General features: G+C 44.0%; 1 protein-coding gene across 1 annotated transcript in view; it reads left to right on the top strand.

Moving 5' to 3' along the window:
* LOC144823261 (signal transducer and activator of transcription 4-like) overlaps positions 1-23,949 on the top strand; it is a 754,354-nt gene that overhangs the window by 227,660 nt on the left and 502,745 nt on the right. Inside the window, exon 7 of the mRNA XM_078681615.1 lies at positions 2,335-2,486. Within this exon, the coding sequence (XP_078537741.1) occupies positions 2,335-2,486 (152 nt within the window). The remainder of the gene's footprint in view (positions 1-2,334; positions 2,487-23,949) is intronic.

The following is a 23,949-nucleotide window of genomic DNA, read 5'->3' as shown; positions in this document are numbered from 1 at the left end:
CTTGCAAGGCTACTGGTCTGTGCAATAGTTTACAATATAGAAAGGATCAACTGCTAGTGCTCCTAGACTGTGTGCTCAGTAGGATTTAACAGAGCTACTTATTCATGTATTTTTTACCATAACTTTTCCTATGATTGTGTTTGTAGGATCTATCAATTTGATAGTGGTTGATTTCTATATTATGAGTTCCATAAAGTTGTATAAATGACACCTCAGGATTGATATAATCTTAAACACAAAGGGGGCGACAAGGGAAAATGAATTATCTATAAAACATTTCCTCGTAGTCATTGGTCAAATCCTGTTATATTCCATATAGGTACCATAATATAGACCCAGGTAACTTCGTTACCCTTCACCTATATTCTTGCCTACATTAGGCTTTTTATGGTTTACAGGGACTGACCTTTTACCTAGATACGACACTTCATTCAAAACGTGAGTTTTCCCTAGTTCGAAATCTCATACATTATGCATGAGGATTCTTGGAAGCACAGCAGGACTACCATCTCCTGTATAATATCTATGTATAAAGTTCATGACCGACGTCATCCTTAGACCAACACAGTAATACAGCGAGATAGAACCTTGGGGAGACCTATGGTTATGTATACATCACTTCTTGCTGAGATAGAAAGAGGAGATCAGGACTTCCCGACTGACACACTGACCAGAGACGCAGGGGTTCCTGCATGCAGACACTCCAGCTTGCAGTGGTCTAAAATCACCCCTTGCGGGGTGTCCAACTCGAGGCCAGGACGGGGTCCCACAGTCTCTCACTTCAGGTGATGGGTTGACTTTAGCCTAGAGGGATTTTTGGATCAACACCTACACACATGCTAGGTACACATAGGTACATCTAGTTAGGGAGGCATCGTAGGAGTACGCATTTTTTTATTATCATGTATTTTATATACTCGTATGTATTCATGATTACTGCTAGATGGTAGCATTATACCATCCTTTTACTTTTGTAATGCTGCTAATAATTTATATATTTTACTGTCTAACGATTGTGGTCGCTCATCTATTTTACACTAGAAGAACAACTGCTCAATAAATACTTATTGAAAAACAGCAAACTGTTTATTCTGTGTATCTCTCTAAAACGGACTAAGTAAGCACGAGTGACTGAGCGAAAAGTAGTATATTGTTTCCACAGTCTTGAGGGATCAGGGTTGTCATGTTCGATGGTTGCCAAGAACTATTCTCTCCTTGGTAAGAGGAGATTCTAGTGGCACTGTGAGCAAGCTGATACAAGAGGCCAACATACTCGGTGGGGGTGTTCAGAATCAGTCTGACACCAATCCTACAGTGTATGCTGTCCAAATGCGCAGATTCTGTATAGTTTATAGGAACTACACGACAATCCCTGCCACAGCGCTCTTACCTGCACTGGCCACTCCTGGATTAAAGCATCAGTTGTAGCAGAGTTAGCTGCTTTGTGAAAGGAATCACTCTGACCAGAGTCAGGAAATTGTTGAGAAGGTGTTTGGTATTCTCAACAAACCTTCTAAGATTGATTTGCCAAATATTCTTTGAGGATTATATTGGTCTCCTGTGAGACTTGCAAATTTATTGTTTCTTGAATCACTTGCCACTTGGCGGTATGGAGGTTGCTTCATCTTTTTGTGCCTCGTACATATGTAAAGGTTTTATAAGAGGAAATTGTTACCTGAGTGAAGCTTGTTGCATCACTGCTTTTCTTGTCTTTGTGAAGATGAGTAACTACCTCGTATTGCTGGTTTAGAAAGTATCAGCTCCGAAGCCTCAAATGGAGGGTTAAAGCCTTCCTTTATATAACTGGAAATGGAAATCACATTTAAATGTACTTTTTGCCTACAGTGAATGGTTGGACTGGGCCCTGCAAAGAATGTTTATATACTTCCAGAGGCCGTATAATCTTTACTCCTAAAACTGCAAGGTGCACTTAATTTTCTTGTCTGTTATTCCTTATATCCTTTTCCTTCTTCAACATGTACACCATATTTCTGAAATAAAAGACTTTTAATAAATGTGTATATATTTTGGATTTACACTGTACATATAAATCGAACAATGAATGAATATCTTTATTGTTCATAAAAAAACACTACCTTATACCTTCAGGATAACACACAGATACGTATGGCAATATAAGCAGCACTGGCAATACCAGCTAATGATCCAGTCAGCGTTGCTGATCATATGCTTGCAAAATGTGCTTTGAGTCATGTAATTTGTTTTTTCCAGATTACATGCTAGATCCCTGTCCCGTTGTGTCACATGCACTGTATGCATAATGTCCCCTTTATTTCTTACAGCTTTTCCTTTTTAATTTTTCGACTTCTACAGGAAGTGCTCACCAAACTGACCCAGATAATTAACGAGGTGGATGTTTTGATGGAGGGCCTGCTAAGTGAAGAGCTCAAAGACTGGAAACGGCGGCAGCAAATTGCCTGCATAGGTGGACCGCTTCACACTGGACTGGATCAGTTCCAAAACTGGTATGAAGAGAAGTTCAGTTTAGTTTAGTTTACTGCACAATCCAGGACATTGGATGGTTCACTCTTGAAGAAGGAGGGGCCAGCGTCATTCGTCTAGCCTGCCTTTTTATTTGCACATATGTGACAGAAAATGATACACATCTTATACACTGTTGCATTTTGTGTCTGAAGCAGTGTTCAACATGGACAGTCAGTCAAAATACCAATACGAAAGATTCATGCTAATTTGAACAGTACTGAATTCTACCTCCGTTCCAATATGAGAATGAATATTGAGTACAGGAAATACTTCACTAGAGTTTGTAGTTTTATCCTCGGCCATTTTAAATGTTGTTTAAGTTAATCAGACCATGACCTACTTAAAGGATCACTGGGGACGAGGGGATGATGAGGGGCCTTCTTTTAAATGTCACCGGTGGCACTACAGTTTTGTGCTCAGTGCTCACATCTCCACAGTAAAGGTTAACTCGGTTTTCAGCATTTGTTATTGTTTAGGTAACGGTACTTTTTTTAATGGTTGTATGACACATGTCTGACAAGCTCAGTCTTTTTTTTAACAACCAAATTGCTGGCCGCAAAGTCATACAATGAAATAATGGTTCTGCTTTGCAAATACAGGATTGAAAACATTTTTATTTTTTGTACGCTTAAATGACATATCTCAAATGTCCTTTTCTCCCAAACACACTTTTCATCAACCATTACCTTCAGGGCTGGACTGGGAACTCAAAGCAGCCCTGGCAATTTTGTTGGACCGGCCCCTGGGGGAGGAGAGGGGTTGGGGCAGGGTTGCTGGCGTAAGTGTCAAGCACAGCTGCTTAACAAAACCCGCCCCAGCACTGCTGCTCCTGTTATTGGGAGCCGATATTGCAGCATCGCTGCTAAATCAGCCACCAGTAGCAAAACGGTCCCCCGCTGCCCCAAAACCGGCCCCACCCCTCCCAGCCAAACACCTGATGCCCAGTACGGCCAGTCCAGCCCTGATTACCTTGCTGGCAGCATGGATGTAATTTGGGGTCATCAGAGGTAGCAACTGCAACCTCTGGCACTCCCCTTGTGACACCTGACCTAAACAAGCACTGGCAGTGCCAATTGGTCTCGGCATATTAATGAGTTTTGTGGTGTAGTTGTTATTATAAATATATTAATATACTGTGTTTAGTATCAGATGAATAAGTTAGCTAGCAGTTTAGCAATGGCTTCAGAAGTAGCAGAATAGTAATACAGCAGTTTTAGTAGTAAAGCAGCTACAGCAGGAGCAATAGAGTAGTGAAAGCAGGTTACATTAGAGCTTTGCTAGTTGTGTTAGCAGAACAGCAGTATAAGCAAAGTTAGTATGATAGCAGTGTCAGCAGATTGAGAAGTTTAGCAATAACAGTAATATGAGGAGAACAAATACAATTTCACCAGGAGAATATTAATAGGAGTAAGATTACAGAAGTAACAGTGGGACAGTATTGTGAACAGCATTATTAGAGGAGAACTGCACTAACAGGAGAACGATAATAAAAGCATTAGGAGAGCAGGAACAGCAGTGGTATTTGTAGAGCTTTAATAGCAGAGTTATTGTGAGAGTTGTGACAGAAGTTCTAGTTAAGCAGTAACTGCATAATTAGCAATAGACAGCTACAGTGGTATCAGTAGTTAAGAGGTTAGCAGTAACAGTAGTAAAGGAGAAGAACACAATAGCAGCAGGAGAGCAGTAATAGGGGTGTGAGTAGATTTGTGACAGCAGTGTTAATAGCATTAGTAGAGTACTGTGTGCAGTACCAGGGGAGCAGCGGTTAATAAGTTATCCAGGAGAGCAGTGATAAAATTTAGCAAGAGAGCATTAATAGTAGTGTTAGTAAAACAGCAGTGATAGTATTGTGAGGAGTACAACAGTAACAGAAGTGCCAGGTATAGCAACGACTGCAGTAGGCACTCACAGCAGTATTAGCAGCAGGAGAGCAGTGATGGGAGTATAAGTACAATAGAAACAGCAGGTAAAATACTATTAGTACAGTCAGCAGGAGCAAAAGACCAGTGGCTGTAGAGTTACCAGGAGAGCAGTGACAGCAGTTAGCACAAGAACATTATTGGTAATGTTAACAAGATAGCAGTGACAGCAATATAAGCAGTATAAAAGTAACAGTAGAGGTACAAGGCTAGCAGTGACAACGTTGCAAAAATTTGTTATTTAAAAATTACTAGCTTAAAGTAGCAACCAAGTGCTGTATATACAGTATCAACGTTGTGTCCAGTACAGCAGTGACAGTAGTTTATTCCGATGTGCTACTTACACTACTGTTACTGCTATTCTACTAACTATATTGTCACTGCTTACTAATAACACTGCTCTCTGGCTGACTATTGTCACTACATCGCAGTAGCGGTCGGCAGTAGGAGTTACTGCAGGGTGGTGACGTGGGCAGGGGGAGGGGCAGGGTGGGGGATAGTAATGTGTGGATTACGGAGATTTACAGGTAAGTAAGCATTTAAATAAATAAATTATTTGGTGATGCAGTGCGCGCAACGAAATTCGTTTTATTTAAGCAGTGACAATATGGTTAGTAGGATGGCAGTAACAGTAGTGTAAATAGCACATTAGTGACAGCAGTGACTAGTTTTAGTAGGATGAAAGAGACAGTAAACTTACCAGAATAGCAGTAACAGCAGTCTGCTCAATATGGCAGTGACAATAGAGTTAACAGGATAGCAGTGACAGCAGTTTGCAAAATAGCAATAACCGCAGAGTTAGCACAATTGTAGTAACAGCAGAGTCAGCAAAAGAGCTTAAAACTGCAGTATAAGGAGTACACAGTAACAGCAGTATACGCATTATAGTAGTGACAACATAGTTAGCAGAATAATAGCTGTGACAGTACAATTTGCCGAAAAACAGTAGCACACAAGTGAGTAATAAAACAGTAACAGTAGAGGTAACTAGCAGTCACAGCAGGACAGCAGTAATAACAATATATGGAGGATAACTGCTACAATAGAGTTAGTAGGATAACAGAGTGAGCAATACAGCAGTGACAACAGATTTAGCATGACAGTAATGTGAGCAGTGAGAGCAGGACATCAGTGGCAGCAGAGTTAGCGGGACTTCAGTGACAATTAAATTAGCAGGACACACTAACAGCAAAATTAGCAGATTAGTAGTAACAGCAGTGTGAGGAAAACCAACAGTAGCAGGAAAGCAGTAATAGGAGAGTAACTACAGCAATGGCATTGGGACAATAGTGTGAGCAGCAGTCTTATTAAAATACTGACTGCAGTAGGAGGAGGACAGCATTGGTAACAGTAGGAGAGAAGTGAGAGCAGAACATCAGTGACAGCAGAGTTAGCAGGATAGCAGTGAAAATGAAATTAGCAGGACACGCTAACAGCAAAATTGGCAGGATAGTAGTAACAGCATTGGACTAGAAAAAACAGTATCAGGAAAGCAATAATAAGATAGAAACAAAATAACCTTTAATCACCATCAACCCGTTCACTTTTGGAGTGCCAAGATTCAGGGTTTAATTTCATTTTAGAAACGACAAAACTAAAGTTTGTGAAATCAGACTAAGGAGAAGTCTTGAGGCGAAGATGCAAAAATGTGTTATTTAAAAATTACTAGCTTAAAGTAGCAACCAAGTGCTGTACATACAGTATCAAGCAAAAGGCAACCACTGAAGACCAAAATCTCCTCCGGCCTTCATGCCCTACATAAGAAAGGGGCCTTCTTTGCAGCCGCTATTCAGGATTGAGGAGCTGGTGGTCTTCAAAGACTGACAAGAAAGCCCTTAAGAAATTAACCTTAGCTCCATTTTTATCTGCAACAAAGGTATTACACAACAGCCACGGAGTATTTCATAGGACAGGACAGTTGAGATGTCACAATTACCTTACAATTAGCACATTTACAGCAGTCTTTGGGTAGTGTAGTTACTCAGCTGGCAGAATGCTGAATGCTCACTGTTGAAATGGGTAATAACTACATGCCAAGGGTGCGAATCCTGATAAGTCCAACTCAGCCTGTCATCTTACTGAAGATCACTATTTTAAGGACCATACATTTGTTAGGATTACTACTTCTTATTAATAAAGCCTAGAAACGGCACAAGTGTGACAGATGTTTTTATGATAATGTATGTCTCATACATTAATAATTTATCGTGCATCTAAGCAATGTTTGTACTTACTTTGTCGGGGGACCCCACAGATCTCACGTCTTCGGTATGCAGCCGCTGCTTCCTGTTCCAGTGCTTTACTTTGATGCCATAGCCCCGCAGTTGCTTCACCACTGAGAGGCGCAAAAGACTCTTGTGATCGGTCAGAGGTTTCATACCTTATTACTTATATGGGAAGCCCGGTCGCCACTTTTAAAGGGAAATGGGTTGCAATCGATTGGTTAGCCTTTGAATACTCCAAAGGACATATACAACGTAAGAGTTAAACAGGCATTGGGATCTGTGAAGACACTCAGTATTGCAATGAAACCCGAAGTGGCACATGCACTAAGACCCAATTCACACTGTGCTCTACTTCAATAAGTGGGACTATGCATTATCAACCCACTCATTCCCTGATCAACGCACTTACAACTTACCATCTTACAGGTACTGGTACGTGTTTGGGGGTTCTTGTACGGTGCTGTGGTGCTGCTGCTTGTTGAGGCTTACAGGGCGGAATGAGGAGCTGGGATCAGAGCGCGGGTGTCTTTTGGGATCCTGTTGGGGTTGGTGCTGTCAGCTGCTAGGAGTCTGCAGCAGGGATGGGTGCAGGATCTCCCCCTGAGCTGCTGGTGGATTCCATTGATGTCTACCGATCAGTTCTGGCATCGCAAGTAGTTGTTTTATTCATAATTCAAAAGTATTACGGCTGTCTTGAGAAGTGCAGGTACTGTTCCTCGCAAAATAAACAAGTTGAAACATTAAAGTTAAAAAGCCGAAATGGTCACTGATGTGTGACAATGCTTGTGACGTGCATGCACTATACTGCATGTGATGGATGTACGTGCATGAGTGCACACAGCAATTATCTTAGCATGGATCTTTTTGAAATGAAACCCATTAATCCCTTGGGCGCAGCTGCGATTCTGCGCCTGTGCGGCACATTGCGATCGCTGGTGCGGTCATGGCGGCCGGGAGCCATCATCAGCACATAAGCACTGTGTGCCATGACGGCTCCCGGCCGTCATCATCATGGAAGGGGTTAAAATATGGCTGTCATTAGAGCGCATGTGTGTGCATGCATTTTGATGTTTCAGAGGCTAACTTGCTTTGCCAGTCCAACATGGCCATTTTAGAACCGTTACGTAAAAATAAAAGATAGAGAATTGACGTGCCTGTTCAAAAAGTTGTTGGCAAAGAACATAGGCCTGTTCTCGAAGGCAAGGCCTATTGGCTTTGCCAATGTTTGTATTGCCTGACTCTGCTCTCAAAAAGTACTTTGAAGCTAACTGATGGTTCAGTCTAATTCTGATTTCCATTGCTCCCTACCTTTCTTTCTTCCCCGGAAGACCCCTCTTTGTACTACAGCAGTGCTTAGAAGTGGTTTAATCAATAATAAATAATTACTTTTTTTATTGCCGTCGATAGCTCTTAGTTTATTATTTATTACTGTACCAGTGATAGCTTGCTCCTGCATTTCAAAGGCGAATCTGAGCTCTTCCCCCGTCATTTGCAGAGAAAACAACTCCTACAGCCTGGCGGTTTCTTTTCACAGAGCAGAAGCTCAGTGGGAAAGTTGCCCTTTGTAATTACGCTGCTGCTGGCATATTAACTAACACAAAAATTGCCTAAACCATTATTGATTTCAAAATATCGACTTGAGGGTCAAACAAAAGTTCCTTTTGTTTGAACCGGTACTTTTATTTATACCTTCTAAGTTTTGGTTCTTTGTTATTCTTTTTTTATCACATTTCTGTATGAAAAGGAAAAGCTGTACATTCCATTTAACACTTACAACAATATATGACAAAATTTACAAACACTTATTTACATTGAAAATAATTACTAAAGAAAAATAGACATCATACTTCCTACATACTACACTTTATACAAACAAACAGTATATATTTGTGCCTTTAAATTTAAATGTTTAAATCTATGTCCAAAATAAAGGACAAAGTCAAAAAAGGAGCAAAAGCCACCAAAAGGTGATCAATTTCAAAATTAGCAAAAGTTAATTTGCACTATCAATAGCGTTACTCGCCCCTTCAGCTGTGCATCGCGTTTCAAATCCTGGAAAACCAGTTCCCGGATTCTCATCAGGGCTTTGTCACTTCTCTGTATGAAGTGTAAAAAACAATAAAGTTTTATTTACAAACTTGAAACTACTTCTCTCTCTCTGTATTGCACTAACAAATCTAATCATGTACCTGAATAAATGGGGCAACCGAGCCTTCTCGGTTGCCCCGGAATCTAGGCTCGAGATGCGGTGTTCTCAATCTGTATTTTGGGAAGGAGATTCGTTTTATTCAATTTGAATTTTAATTCGCTAAAAGGGAAGAATATTGATATATCTATAATGCTTGTTGTTTTATCACATTCTGCTTAGAACAATCAAAAACTCTCTTACTTGATCATACCTCTATTTATGTGATTGAGGTCCCTATTTCTAAAAGGTCGCGCCAATCTTTATTTCTGGTCGGAAATCTACTGCAAAAAAATATAAAATCCTATTAGGATTACTTAAATCACAGTCATGGATTTTAGCCGCTTGTAGAGCATGGCGTGTATAACATACCTTTTACAATGCTCTGTCGGGCTGACAATGTTCACTTTTGTGCTGAGCCTCTCAATTAAACACTGTTTCGTTCACACGGAAAATTCCATGAATGAAGCTGCTCGCAATCATAATCAGGTTCTTCAAACAGAGCCCTGTTCGCTATGACATTCAGACGATTCCTAGAGCGCAATGATATTTATTTAATTTTTACTCTCTTAGCAGTTATTAAAAAAGTGACGATTTGGAAGGAGACAATACCTTCCTCGCCAACTCCAACGGCAGCAAACCTTCTCTCAACCGCAGCCGCGGTCATCTTGGAAGCGAAGGATTTAGCTCTTTGTGCTGCCCTATGGGACATGTAGTCTCATTGTGTCTAGCTGTTCCCCATTAAACATAACATTTACGGGAACTGCTCATTATATTATATATAACACTCAAGTAGTCTCCTCACATTTTAGTAGAACTGCTCATTTTATTGTAGAGATAAATAAAACAATGTCATTCATTTTTATCTTATCGAGCATGGGCATATATAGAAATGGGCACAAACTTTACTACTGCCCAATACTGTTTTACTACTGCCCAATACTGCTTCAACTGAATCAAAAGAGAGTACAATTGAACATGTGTGAACTCGAAACTGTGTATTATAATCTAGATATTTCCGACAAGCTATTCAATCCTGTCCGCGTGCTATTAAATTTCAGAATAAGGTATGCTTCTTTTTGCAGCAACACTCTGTCTACATCAGCAGGGCGCTTTAATCGAGTCATAGTGAATAAAATTGACCATTTGAAGTCATTTTCCCCATGTGCTTTTTCAACAAAATGTTCTACCATAGGAGCTGTCATGATTTTCTTTTTGATCCAGGACCTGTGTTGGGTAATTCTCATATTGATTTGCTGGTTTGTCTTTCCTATGTAGATCTTCATGCAAGGGCATTTTTGCTTTTAGCCCTGAAGAAGTCACGGATGTGACGAAACGCGTTGGCAACAAGCAATGCTGTGAATTTTAACTAAGAACTTGAATAAAGAAAATTGAAAAATCTACAATCAACTCTTTTTTTTAAAAATTCTTATGTGTGGGAAGTTTCTGTCTAAATATCTATTATTACTGTGAAACATAGAAATTGGATAAATCAAATACGTGTGTATAAACCTTGGTGCGGGTCAATTTTCCATGACATATTATAACATAAACAGTGTTTTTTGTTTTACAATTTGAAAAAGCTGTATGTTTCCATTTTACACCTAAGTGATTAAACTCATTTCCTTCAATAGTGTCAGGGCAAGCCACGCAATTCCCACACTTGTGGTGTCCCTCAACAGGTTTCAGGTTCCATTGAGATAATAAATCTGTTTTTGCTTTCGGTCTTGTGACATCTGCTCGGACAATCTGTGGTCCTATACTTTGATTCTTTTTATAGGCAAAAATAGGTCATGGAAAGGGACATTCCAAATCCTCATGGAGGTGGCAGTTTTTAAGTACCGCCTGTCTCATTCTGTGTGTATCTGGTCTGTACGTAGTTACACAAGCCAGCCTGTCTAATTCCTGCTTCTCTATAACCTGAAGGAGGCATTCACGCTGTGTGAATTGTGCCCTTTTGAATGATTGTTTAAGAAGTTTTTTAGGATAGCCCCTCTGCACCATTTCTCCGCAGAAGGTTTGAGCATGTTCTACATAGTCATTTACTTCTGTGCAATTTCTCCTAATTCTTAGGAGCTGCCCATATGGGAGATTTGCTTTTAAATTTCTCGGATGGCCACTTCTGTGGTGCAAAATGGTATTTTATCAGTATCCTTCTTGTACAGGGATGTTTTCAACTGTCCATCAAACACATGTTAGCTCGACATCCAAGAATGTCATCCTTGTTGTACTAGACTTGAGAGAAAATTTGATATCTTCATGCCTGGCATTAAGCCATTCGTGGACCGCTACTAACTCCACCTGGCTCCCCTGCCACAGGAGCCAGATGTCGTCTACGTAGAGTAGCCATTGATTGATGTGCCTTCAAATGGATTATTAGTCTCCACAAATCTTTTCTCATATTGGGCCATATAGAGCACTGCCATCTCTGGGGCAGAAGGACACCCCATGGCAGTGCCTTTCACCTGCATAAAGAATTGATCATTGAAGGTGAAATAATTCGTTTTTAGAGCAATTTCAGCCAGTTTTAGGATAAATGATGATGGCACTCTAAGTGGTCTCTCCCTCCTTTCTAAATATAGTTCCATCACCTCCAACGCCTCGTCCTGAGGGATCTGCGTATAGAGGGATGTGGCATCCATCGTCATCATTATTTGGGTTTGTTGGTCAAAGAGGTTTCCCTCTACCTTCGTCAGGAAATCAGTAGTAACCACCCCAACCCATGGGGGACACGAGTAACACCGAAAAGATCACTCTCCACGACGTCATGGCGACCCTAAAGACAATGCAATCCTCGATGGGCACAATCTCAACGGAAGTCTCCCTGATCAGAGCTGACTTCGCAAAAATGTCTGACCGCCTTGTGGAGGTCGAGAAGACAACTACCGACCTCGTGGGGGACACATCGGATCTTCAGCGTAGAGTCCAAAGGTTGGAAGACGACAATCTCATGCTGAGGGCAAAGCTGGATGACCAGGAAGGCCGCTCGAGGCGTAACAATGTGCGCCTAATTGGCGTACCAGAATCTGAACGTGGCCCGGCCCTAGACCTCTACGTTGAGGACCTCATAAATAAGCAGCTCCAACCCAAAGGACTGTCTAACTATTTCTCGGTGGAACGTGCCCATCGAGTACCTGGAGGAAAGCCAAAGCCCGGGGCACCGCCTCGGCCCATCTTGGCTCGAATTTTACTTCAGGGACCGGGACGCCATTTTACAAGCAGCGCGCACTCGACCACCGATCAAAATTGATAACTCAGAAATCCACTTCTATCCTGATTACACAGCGGCAGTGGCTCAACAACGCCGGGGCTTCACGGAGGTCAAGAAGGAACTGCGTGCTCGGGAGCTAAAATACTCGATGATTTTTACAGCGAAATTACGTGTGGAATCCGAAGGAAAAACATGGTTCTTTGACACACCGCAAGCGACCCAGGAATGGCTAGAGGGATGGCGACCAGCAAGAGGTCCGAGGAACCGCGATATGCAACGGACCCACGGAGATAGGAGCCCCCGGATAACCGACGACGCAGACTAAACATGGATCATCACACTACAAACTCGGACACTGTTACCCGTCCCTTTGAACCATTTCTTTTCAAATACGACATCCGCCCACTCTTCTTCAATAGGATGAAAATTGCCGGACATGCAGGGAGAAGGTGAGGCGGCTGGCCAACTATGGTGAGACTCTGGTCGTGCACGACGAGAACCACGCAGGTAGGACTAATAGTTACGACTTGCACTGCACGAGTACTCTCAGAGGGGAGGGAACGGCAGCGGACACAGAAGTCTCACCCCCACAAACAATCTTCATGTGTTGGGACTGTATGCACTCTGCTCAGTTGGGGAGGTGGAAGGTTTATTGTCCGCCAGGCAGGGAGGCAGGGTGGGGGTATGGGGTTTCTACGTTTTGACTTTGTTTAGTTTCTGTTTTAGTTGTACGTTTTTAACTTGGTTGGCTCTTTACGTGCACACGCGGCAAACACCGATTCCTCTTCACACACTCAGACACGATGACCCGGCCGCAGCGGCCCTGCATGAGCTGCCGGTCATGGTCTACACAACATGGCACCCACCTTAAAAATAAAAGCACAGGGGCACAATCTGAGCTCTCGCACACCCCGGACCTCGGTCCGCGTCTTAAACCCGATGACACTGATGCACATGCTCACCGAAGACCATGGCTAGTCACGATTTTTCGGCACTGGACCCCCAATCACAATCATTGGTCTCCACCTCGCTAACAATTATTTCGTGGAATGTAAATGGGCTAGGTCATAAAATTAAACGAGGGCTGATCCTCCAAATTCTAAAGACGAAAGCGCCTACTTTGGCTCTGCTACAAGAAACACATCTGGTAGGGATGGCCTGCAATGCTCTTAACCGTTGGGGTTTCAAGATGATGATGCACGCAGAATTCTCAGCTGGTTCCCGTGGGGTGGGGATCCTCGCCCAGAAAAACGCTCCACTGCTAATCAAACGCACTTGGACTGATGACCAAGGGCGCTTTGCTGCAGTCCATTGTCAATGGGAGGGTCGGCCATACAATATACTATCAGTATACATCCCCCCAACCCTACACCAAGGGGCTTTCCAAGACCTGGGTAGACTACTGCTTGAACTCCCAGAGGGTGAACTAATCCTTGGAGGCGACTTCAACGCAGTACTGGACGCAGCGGTGGATCGGCAGCCTCCTCGTGAGACTACCAGATCTAACCAAATGTTTCACGACTTCCTGGAGACATTGGGACTGGTGGATATGTGGAGACTTAAACATCCCCATGACCGTCACTACACATTTCACTCGGGGGCCCACAATAGTCTCTCCAGAATAGATTACATGCTGACATTGGCGATCCCCCCAGAAAAGATCACGGCCCTGTAGCTCCTCCCAAGGGGGATATCAGATCATTCCCCAGTGCACCTCACCTACACAGCACAACCCACCAGACGGCAAAGGATATTTCCGATTTATCCAGGATATCTTAAAAATAGAGCAATTATGAAAGCACTGACAACCTCCACCACACAGTACTTTGACGAAAATCCAGACTCTGTAGATTCGCCCTCGGTTCTATGGGAGGCATACAAGGTAGTGATTAGAGGACAAGCTATCTCCACTATTACTAGACACAAAAAAGAGCAGAGGGCGACTGTTGAAGCCCTGGAAACAGCGGTCCGGACCGCAGAATTAGCCCACGCCTCAGATCACACGGACGACACGGCCCACACACTAGCACTGTCATTACAGGAATACAAGGCGTATGTAGAGGACATGACCAAAACAAGACTGACTGACACATTGCATAGAGTCTACGAATTAGGTGACAAGACTGGGAGAATGCTCGCGTGGCTTGAACGGAAGGACAGGGCCAATAGATGGATTGCCACGTTAGCACTCCCAGATGGTACACACACGACTTCTCCCCCACGAATAGTGGAAAAATTGGCCACATACTACGATACCGTATACACTGCACGGGGTGGGAGGACGGAGGACGACAGCATGCAATTCCTGCAAGACATACCCCTGCCCACGCTATCCCAGGAGGACGCACAAACGCTTGAGGGCGACTTAACAGGAGAGGAGTTGGGGAAGGCCCTAACAGCACTACATACTGGAAAAGCAATGGGACCTAACGGCCTACCCGTACAACTTTATAAAACAATGGCGCGACAGATAATCCCCCACATGCTTCCAATGTATAACGATTGCCTGACAAGAGGCGAGCTCACGGCTGACCAAAGACTAGCCACCATTGTCGTAGTACACAAACCTGGCAAACCACCTGACCAAACGTCTTCATATAGGCTAATCTCCCTAATGAATGTGGATGCGAAAGTCCTAGCGAAACTCCTGGCAGTACGACTACAGCCCCACCTCACAGCCCTAATACACCCGGACCAATCGGGCTTTATGCCCGGTAGAAACACATCATTTAACCTACGGCGCATTAATGGAGTCCTACATGCTGCGGGAAGACGCGGCCATCCTTTCCCTTGATGCAACGATGGCCGTTGACCTTGTAGAGTGGTCATTCCTGTTCGCAGTACTCAGAAAGATGGGTTTTGGCCCTAAATTTTGTAGTTAGGTTAAGCTTCTCTACACAAGTGGTTGCCAATGGCCATACATCCCGTACAGTCACACGGGGGCGCGGAACGAGGCAGGGATGCCCCTTGTCCCCGCTTCTCTTTGCGCTTATACTGGAACCCCTAGCGGTGCAGATACGCGTTGACCCTATAATCCGGGGGATCACGTGGGGGACGGAATGGGAGGATCGCCTCTCCCTCTACGCGGACGATGTGTTGGTTTATCTAATGTCACCTACCACGTCCCTGACAGCCTTGATGGACATGCTTAAGACCTACGGTGAGATGTCGGGATACACCATTAACTGGGCCAAATCGCTTTTCTATGTCCTGCGAGGCCAAACACCCACGTTGCCCCTGGACTGCACCCTACAAACGGTCACCAGGGGCTTCAAATACCTGGGGATATATGTCACACCACAGGAATCACTATTCGTAGAAGAAAACTTGATGAAACCCCTACAGAGGCTAAAATCAGATGTAACACATTGGCGCTCTTTACCGCTTACGCTGCTGGGGAGGGCCGCACTATTTAACATGCTATCACTTCCAAGATTCCTTTATGCATTGCAAAACACACCCTTTCCGGGCCCTCTCACATACTTTAAATCAATAGACGCAGAAATCTCTGCACTCTTATGGGACGGGAAACCGGCCCGTCTAGCGCACTCCAAATTAATCCGATCCTGGTATGACGGAGGAATCGCCCTACCCAGTGTTAAATTGTATTACTGGGCAGCACAACTAATGGCAGTAAATCAATGGCTACACGCTCCACAACTAGACCCAGCCTTCCACCTTGACAGGACTGTCCTACCACCTGACCAACTCATGAGGGCGCTGTACACGACCAAACGACGCCACACCTTCACAGGCCCAACAGCTCACACGATTAAAATTTGGCACGCGGCACAGAGAACCCTGGGATGGGAAGGATTGCTCACACTCGCAACGCCACTTTGGGACACACGGCGTCTGGGTACCCTGGCGAATACAAAGGGTTCCAGGCAGTGGGACCTAATTGGTATTTCCATAATCTGTGACCTGTGGATAAGGGGTGAAGTTATCAAATTCCCAGCCCTGAAAGAAAAATACGGGATGGCAGACACCGCGCACTATCGCTACGCACAAATCAAACATGCTTTACAGGGGCCATTACAATGGGCACAAAGCTAGCGGAATCCTCCCCCCTGGAGGATAGACTCCTCACCGAATGCCTAGATAAAAAAGCGATCTCACTCACATACAGCAAACTTCTCAACAATCTTCCAGACCCCACGGCTGTTCTCCGAAGCAAGTGGGAAGTAGAGCTAGGGGCCATATGTATCAACACATTTCCCCATAGACACAGAATGGGGAAAACCCTTTGATACATGTGTCCCTAGGAGACATAGTGGATGTAGATTGGTTATATGCACTGGCATCTGGTAGGGAGGCCTCCATACCATCACGACTTAAGCTAATGCAATTAAAAATATTACATAGAATATACTATTCCCGCACGCTCCTACACAGGCTAGGCCGCATCCCAGAGTCTGCCTGCCTGCGAGGGTGTGGTCTCCCGGGCACATTCTTTCACACAATATGGGACTGTCCCAGGATACAATCGTACTGGGACCAAGTTCTCTCCGGAATCTCAGAGGCAAGTGGGGTTGAACTGCAAAGAGAACCTAGATGTTGTTTGCTAAATATCTGGTCGCCTACCGACATGAATCGAGGACTACAGACATGGACAACGCTGGGTCTGGCCCTTGCAAAACGGAACATTGCCAGGAAATGGGGCTCCGGTCTGGCGCCCTCATGCACACAATGGGAAAAAGACATGGACGCAGCTATGCTGGCAGAAAAGGCAGTGTATGTGCATAGGGGCTGCCCTAAAAAATGGACCAGGATATGGGGGAAATGGAACGAATACAGGGGACAACTGTGCGACCCTCCGCAAGAACTATCTGACCTTGAAAATAGTCCATGAAGGGGGGAACATGAAATGCTAATGCTACTAGGACCATATGACGTTGGTTGGGGGGAGATGAAAGTTCTTTGTAACTCTTGCTGTCGAGACTATGGGGAGGGTCGAATGCCAAACTGTACGAGGGTGCCAATATACTCAAAGGGATAGAACTTTAGGAGCGCCCACGGCTCACTACTGAGGAGACAACCTGGTTTTGGAAAAGATATGACGAACATTGCCTGATGTGTGAACTGAGAAAATGTATATCACAGCAAACTAAGTGTATGTATCCAAGAATTGCAACCTGAATGACAAGTATTGCGTGTAACATGTTGAAAAGCCAATAAACAAAAATAAAAAAAATAAAAAAAGAAATCAGTAGTATCTCCTAAATACAATTTAACCTCTTTGAGAAATGGCTTTAAGAAGAAGTCTACGTATTTTAAGATAGGCTCTAGACAAGAGTCACAACCCGAGACTATGGGCCGTCCCGGGGGTTCACTGAGGCTTTTGTGGATCCTTGGTAAAAGATATAAGACGAGGGGTTTGGGGAATTTTTTCACTAGGAATTCATACTCTTTAGGACCCAGAAACCCTCCGTCTTTACCTATTTGCAAAATTTCTAAAATCATCCCTTGTATCTGTTTGACCGGATCTTCCGGCAGTTGTCGATACCATGTACTGTTATTGACCTGTTTCAATCCCTCACTAAAATACATTTGGCGGGGCCAAATCACTACTGCCCCGCCTTTGTCCGCTTGTTTTATTACCACTGAAGAGTTCTCTTTCAGACTTTTTATAGCAGCTTGTTGCCTTAAGCTAATATTTTGTTGTACGTATTTTTTGGTCTTTTCCAATTTGTTAATAGATGACAACAATACCTTCAGCTACATTAACACCAAATGCCGCCCGAACCTTATGGTTCACACGATTGAAACGGCACAGAGACTTTGCACTAAAGAATTGGAAGAAATTGAAGAATTGACCCAAGCAATCAAAAATAATCAGGCGGTCACTGACGCAAAGACACTTTTAGAGAAAATAGAAAAGGACATCCAGGCCTTCAAGGACAATACAATCAATGATAAAAGTGCCAAATTCGAGAGAGACTCAAAATCTTTTAATATTGAACAGGTGTATCCAATCTCAAAATACGTAGACTTCTTCTTAAAGCCATTTCTCAAAGAGGTTAAATCATATTTAAGAGATACTACTGATTTCTTGACGAAGGTAGAGGGAACCCTCTTTGACCAACAAACCCAAATAATGGTGACGATGGATGTCACATCCCTCTATACGCAGATCCCTCAGGACGAGGTGTTGGAGGTGATGGAACTATATTTAGAAAGGAGGGTGAGACCACATAGAGTGCCATCATCATTTATCCTAAGACTGGCCAAAATTGCTCTAAAAAAGAATTATTTCACCTTCAATGATAAATTCTTTATGCAGGTGAAAGGCACTGCCATGGGGTGCCCTTATGCCCCAGAGATGGCAGTGCTCTCTATGGCCCAATGTGAGAAAAGATTTGTGGAGACTAATAATCCATTTGAAGTCCACATCGATCAATGGCTACGCTACATTGATGACATCTGGCTCCTGTGGCAGGGGAGCCAGGTGGAGTTAGTAGCGTTCCACGAATGGCTTAATGCCTGGCATGAAGATATAACCTTTTGACTTGAGTCTAGTACAACAAGGATGACATTCTTGGATGTCGAGCTAACATGTGTTGATGGGCAGTTGGAAACATCCCTGTACAAGAAGGATACTGATAAAAATACCATTTTGCACCACAGAAGTGCCCATCCGAGAAATTTAAAAGCAAATCTCCCATATGGGCAGCTCCTAACAATTAGGAGAAATTGCACGGAAGTAAATGACCATGTAGAACATGCTCAAACCTTCTGCGGAGAAATGGTGCAGAGGGGCTATCCTAAAAAACTTCTTAAACAATCATTCAAAAGGGCACGATTCACACCGCGTGTACGCCTCCTTCAGGTTAAAGAGAAGCAGGAATTAGACAGGCTGGTTTGTGTAACTACGTACGGACGGGATACACACAGAATGAGACAGGCGGTACTTAAAAACTGGCACCTCCTTGAGGATCTGGAATGTCCTTTTCCACTACCTATTTTTGCCTATAAAAAGAATCAAAGTATAGGACAACAGATTGTCCGAGCAGATGTCACAAGACCGAAAGCAAAAACAGATTTATTATCTCAATGGAACCTGAAACCCGTGGAGGGACACCACAAGTGTGGGAATTGGGTGGCTTGCCCTAACTCTATTGAAGGAAATGAGTTTAATCACTTAGGTGTAAAATGGAAACATACAGGTTTTTCAAATTGTAAAACAAAAAACACTGTTTATGTTATAATATGCCCTTGCATGAAGATCTACATATGAAAGACAAACCAGCAAATCAATATGAGAATTACCCAACACAGGTCCCGGATAAAAAAGAAAGTCATTACAGCTCCTATGGTAGAACATTTTGTTGAAAAAGCACATGGGGAAAATTACTTCAAATGGTCAATTTTATTCACTATGACTCCATTAAAGCGCCCTTCTGATGTAGACAGAGTGTTGCTGCAAAAAGAAGCATACCTTATTCTGAAATGTAATAGCACGCAGACAGGATTGAATAGCTTGTCGGAAATATCTAGATTATAAGACACAGTTTCGAGTTGACACATGTTCAATTGTACTCTCTTTTGATTCAGTTGAAGCAGTATTGGGCAGTAGTAAAGTTTGTGCACATATCTATACATGCCCATGCTCGATAAGATAAAAATGAATGACATTGTTTTATTTATCTCTACAATAGAATGAGCAGTTCTATTAAATGTAAGGAGACTACTCGAGTGTTATATATAATATAATGAGCAGTTCCCGTAAATGTTATGTTAAATGGGGAACAGCGAGACACAATGGGACTACATGTCCCATAATCCCATAGGGCAGCACAAAGAGCTAAATCCTTCGCTTCCAAGAAGGCCAGGGCTGTGGTTGAGAGAAGGTTTGCTGCCGTTGGAGTTGGCGAGGAAGGTATTGTCTCCTTCCAAATCGTCACTTTTTGAATAACTGCTAAGAGATCGCGGAATTTGAGTAAAAATGTAATAAATATCATTGCGCTCTAGGAATCGCCTGGATGTCATAGCGAGCAGGGCCCCGTTTGAAGAACCTGATTATGATTGCGAGCAGATTCATTCACGGAAGTTTCCGCGTGAACGAAGCAGTGTTTAATTGAGAGGCTCAGCACAAAAGTGAACATTGTCAGCCAGACAGAGCATTGTAAAAGGTATGTTATACACGCTGTGCTCTACAAGCGGCTGAAATCCATGACTGTGATTTAAGTAATCCTAATAGGATTTTTTATTTTTTTCGGTAGATTTCCGACCAGAAATAAAGATTTGCACGACCTTTTAGAAATAGTGACCTCAATCGCATAAATAGAGGTACGATCTAGTAAGAGTGTTTTTGAATGTTCTAAGCAGAAAGTGATAAAACAACAAGCATTATAGATATATCAATATTCTTCCCTTTTAGTGAATTAAAATTCCAATTGAATAAAACGAATCTCCTTTCCCAAAATACGGATTGAGAACACCGCATCTCGAGCCTAGATTACAAACTGAGAAGGCTCCGGCTGCCCCATTTATTCAGGTACATGATTAGATTTTTTAGTGCAATACAGAGAGAGAGAAGTAATTTTAAGTTTGTAAATAAAACTTTATTGTTTTTTACACTTCATACAGAAAAGTGACAAAGCCCTGATGAGAATCCGGGAATTGGTTTTCCTGGATTTGAAACGCGTTGGCACAACTGAAGGAGCGAAAAACACTATTGATAGTGCAAATTAACTTTTGCTAATTTTGAAATTGATCACATTTTGGTGGCTTTTGCTCCTTTTTAGGGCTCGGCATCGAGCCCTATTGCAGTTGAGTTCGCTCTCAAGGGAGGACAGAGCGGTGCACGAGCCTACCAGGGTCTGTGGACGCGCACACACACAGGCAGGCAGGCACACCCCAGACACACATAGACAGACAGACACACGCGCACACACACACACACACACACACACACACACCCTCCCTCTCTGCCCACTCACTCTCTGCCACCCTCTACCCCCACTCACCGGGCTCTTTCCCTCCAGCGGGTCAGTCACGGCAGCAGGCAGACTCGGTGTCTTCTCCGGCGATCTTCAGCTGATGTGCACGCCCACGCTGCGTCACTTGCGCGCCCACCACGCTGTTTTCACGCCTGTTGATCCTCAGCTTGTTATATACTTTGGCTATGGACAATTAGACCACCGTTTTGCTCCGTCAATCATGTTTTCTTGGGCTGCGGTGTCTACAAGGCAAGGGGGCAGTGCACTGCACATGGATTTATCCTCGTCACGCCAATCGGTATTGTTTAATTTTATTTCTTTCGATCAGCATGTTTTTTTGTAATCTCTGGGAGAGCCGACGCTGGGACTTGAACCCCATTCCACAGTGTCAAAGTCCGGACACGGAGTGAAAGAACGTGGCTGTGCAAGCTACCACTGGACCCACTATACTCAGTTACCATGAGGTGGCGATATCTGCCACTCACTTTCCTCACTGCACCTTTGTGTTAGCCACGATGATCATAATCATTTCTATCCACTTCCATAATAGGCTTGTATTTTCAAAGATATCCTCTAATACTGAAAAGAAATTAGGGCAATAAATATCTATACAGCAGCGTACATAAACACAAAATGTCATGACATTTTGCACACTGTTGCAGGTCCGCTGTAGTCAAGGAGATTGTCTTCTGAGAAGTGTTTACCTCCTCAAAATGACTTTCCAGTGTAGAGGACCATTGGTGCACCTGCTTATCTGGCAATATGCATAAGGATTACTACCTATCTCACTAATATTTTATCTTCGTAAATAGTTTGTTCACAGTACATTGTAAATTGTTTTCACATCATGGGAGCTCTAAAAATTGAATTCTGTTCATCGCTTCTAAATGAGGCGCTTTTTTTGCATTCTTCGACAATGCTTTCAAACTAATTTCTGCTACTGCGGTAGATGGATGGCACCCCGGAGAATATTGTGTTGATCGGTATAGCTCTATAAGCCGTGCGCGCCCCTGGTGACCATCACGCCCGACCCCAGGTCTGCCCAGTAGAACGGCGCTCACTTCATCCCTCTGTGAGGCAGAAGGTGAGTGTGAGTTCAGAGTGCGCAGAGTGTGAAGTAGTGAGTGCAGAGTGAGTGTGCAGAGTGAGTGTGCAGAGTGCAGAGTAGTGAGTGCAGAGTAGTGAGTGCAGAGTAGTGAGTGCAGAGTAGTGAGTGTGCAGAGTAGTGAGTGTGCAGAGTAGTGAGTGCAGAGTAGTGAGTGTGCAGAGTAGTGAGTGTGCAGAGTAGTGAGTGCAGTGTAGTGAGTGTGCAGAGTAGTGAGTGTGCAGACTAGTGAGTGTGCAGACTAGTGAGTGCAGAGTTGTGAGTGTGTAGAGTAGTGAGTGCAGAGTAGTGAGTGCAGAGTAGTGAGTGCAGAGTAGTGAGTGTGTAGAGTAGTGAGTGCAGGGTAGTGAGTGCAGAGTAGTGAGGGCAGAGTAGTGAGTGCAGAGTAGTGAGTGCAGAGTAGTGAGTGCAGAGTAGTGAGTGCATAGTAGTGAGTGCAGAGAGTAGTGAGTGCAGAGAGTAGTGAGTGCAGAGTAGTGAGTGCAGAGAGTAGTGAGTGCAGAGTGCAGAGTAGTGAGTGCGGAGTAGTGAGTGCAGAGTAGTGAGTGCAGAGTAGTGAGTGCAGAGTAGTAAGTGCAGAGTAGTGAGTGCAGAGTAGTGAGTGTGCAGAGTAGTGAGTGCAGAGTAGTGAGTGCAGAGTAGTGAGTGCAGAGTGCAGAGTTGTGAGTGCAGAGTGCAGAGTTGTGAGTGCAGACTACAGAGTAGTGAGTGCAGAGTACAGAGTTGTGAGTGCAGAGTACAGAGTTGTGAGTGCAGAGTGCAGTGTTGTGAGTGCAGAGTGCAGAGTTGTGAGTGCAGAGTTGTGAGTGCAGAGTTGTGAGTGCAGAGTTGTGAGTGCAGAGTTGTGAGTGCAGAGTAGTGAGTGCAGAGTGCAGAGTAGTGAGTGCAGAGTGCAGAGTAGTGAGTGCAGAGTGCAGAGTAGTGAGTGCAGGGTAGTGAGTGCAGGGTAGTGAGTGCAGAGTAGTGAGTGCAGAGTAGTGAGTGCTGAGTGCAGAGTGCAGAGTAGTGAGTAGTGAGTGCAGAGTAGTGAGTGCAGAGTGCAGAGTAGTGAGTAGTGAGTGCAGAGTAGTGAGTGCAGAGTAGTGAGTGCAGAGTAGTGAGTGCAGAGTAGTGAGTGCAGAGTAGTGAGTGCAGAGTAGTGAGTGCAGAGTGCAGAGTAGTGAGTGCAGAGTAGTGAGTGCAGAGTGCAGAGTAGTGAGTGCAGAGTGCAGAGTAGTGAGTGCAGAGTGCAGAGTAGAGAGTGCAGAGTGCAGAGTAGTGAGTGCAGAGTGCAGAGTAGTGAGTGCAGAGTGCAGAGTAGTGAGGAGTGCAGAGTAGTGAGGAGTGCAGAGTAGTGAGTGCAGAGTACAGAGTAGTGAGTGCAGAGTGCAGAGTAGTGAGTGCAGAGTGCAGAGTAGTGAGTGCAGAGTGCAGAGTAGTGAGTGCAGAGTGCAGGGTAGTGAGTGCAGGGTAGTGAGGGCAGGGTAGTGAGTGCAGGGTAGTGTGTGCAGGGTAGTGTGTGCAGGGTAGTGAGTGCAGGGTAGTGAGTGCAGAGTAGTGAGTGCAGGGTAGTGAGTGCAGAGTAGTGAGTGCAGAGAGTGCAGAGTGCAGATTAGTGAGTGCAGAGTGCTGAGTAGTGAGTGCAGAGTGCAGAGTAGGGAGTGCAGAGTGCAGAGTAGTGAGTGCAGAGTGCAGAGTAGTGAGTGCAGAGTGCAGAGTAGTGAGTGCAGAGTGCAGAGTAGTGAGTGCAGAGTGCAGAGTAGTGAGTGCAGGGTAGTGAGTGCAGGGTAGTGAGTGCAGGGTAGTGAGTGCAGAGTAGTGAGTGCAGAGTAGTGAGTGCTGAGTGCAGAGTGCAGAGTAGTGAGTGCAGAGTGCAGA

This window comes from Lissotriton helveticus, chromosome 3_1, assembly GCF_964261635.1.
Source record: "Lissotriton helveticus chromosome 3_1, aLisHel1.1, whole genome shotgun sequence".
In the NCBI taxonomy this organism is placed as follows: Eukaryota; Metazoa; Chordata; class Amphibia; order Caudata; family Salamandridae; genus Lissotriton; species Lissotriton helveticus.
Note: the sequence above shows the minus strand (reverse complement) of the source record. Positions and strands in the feature narration are given on the sequence as shown.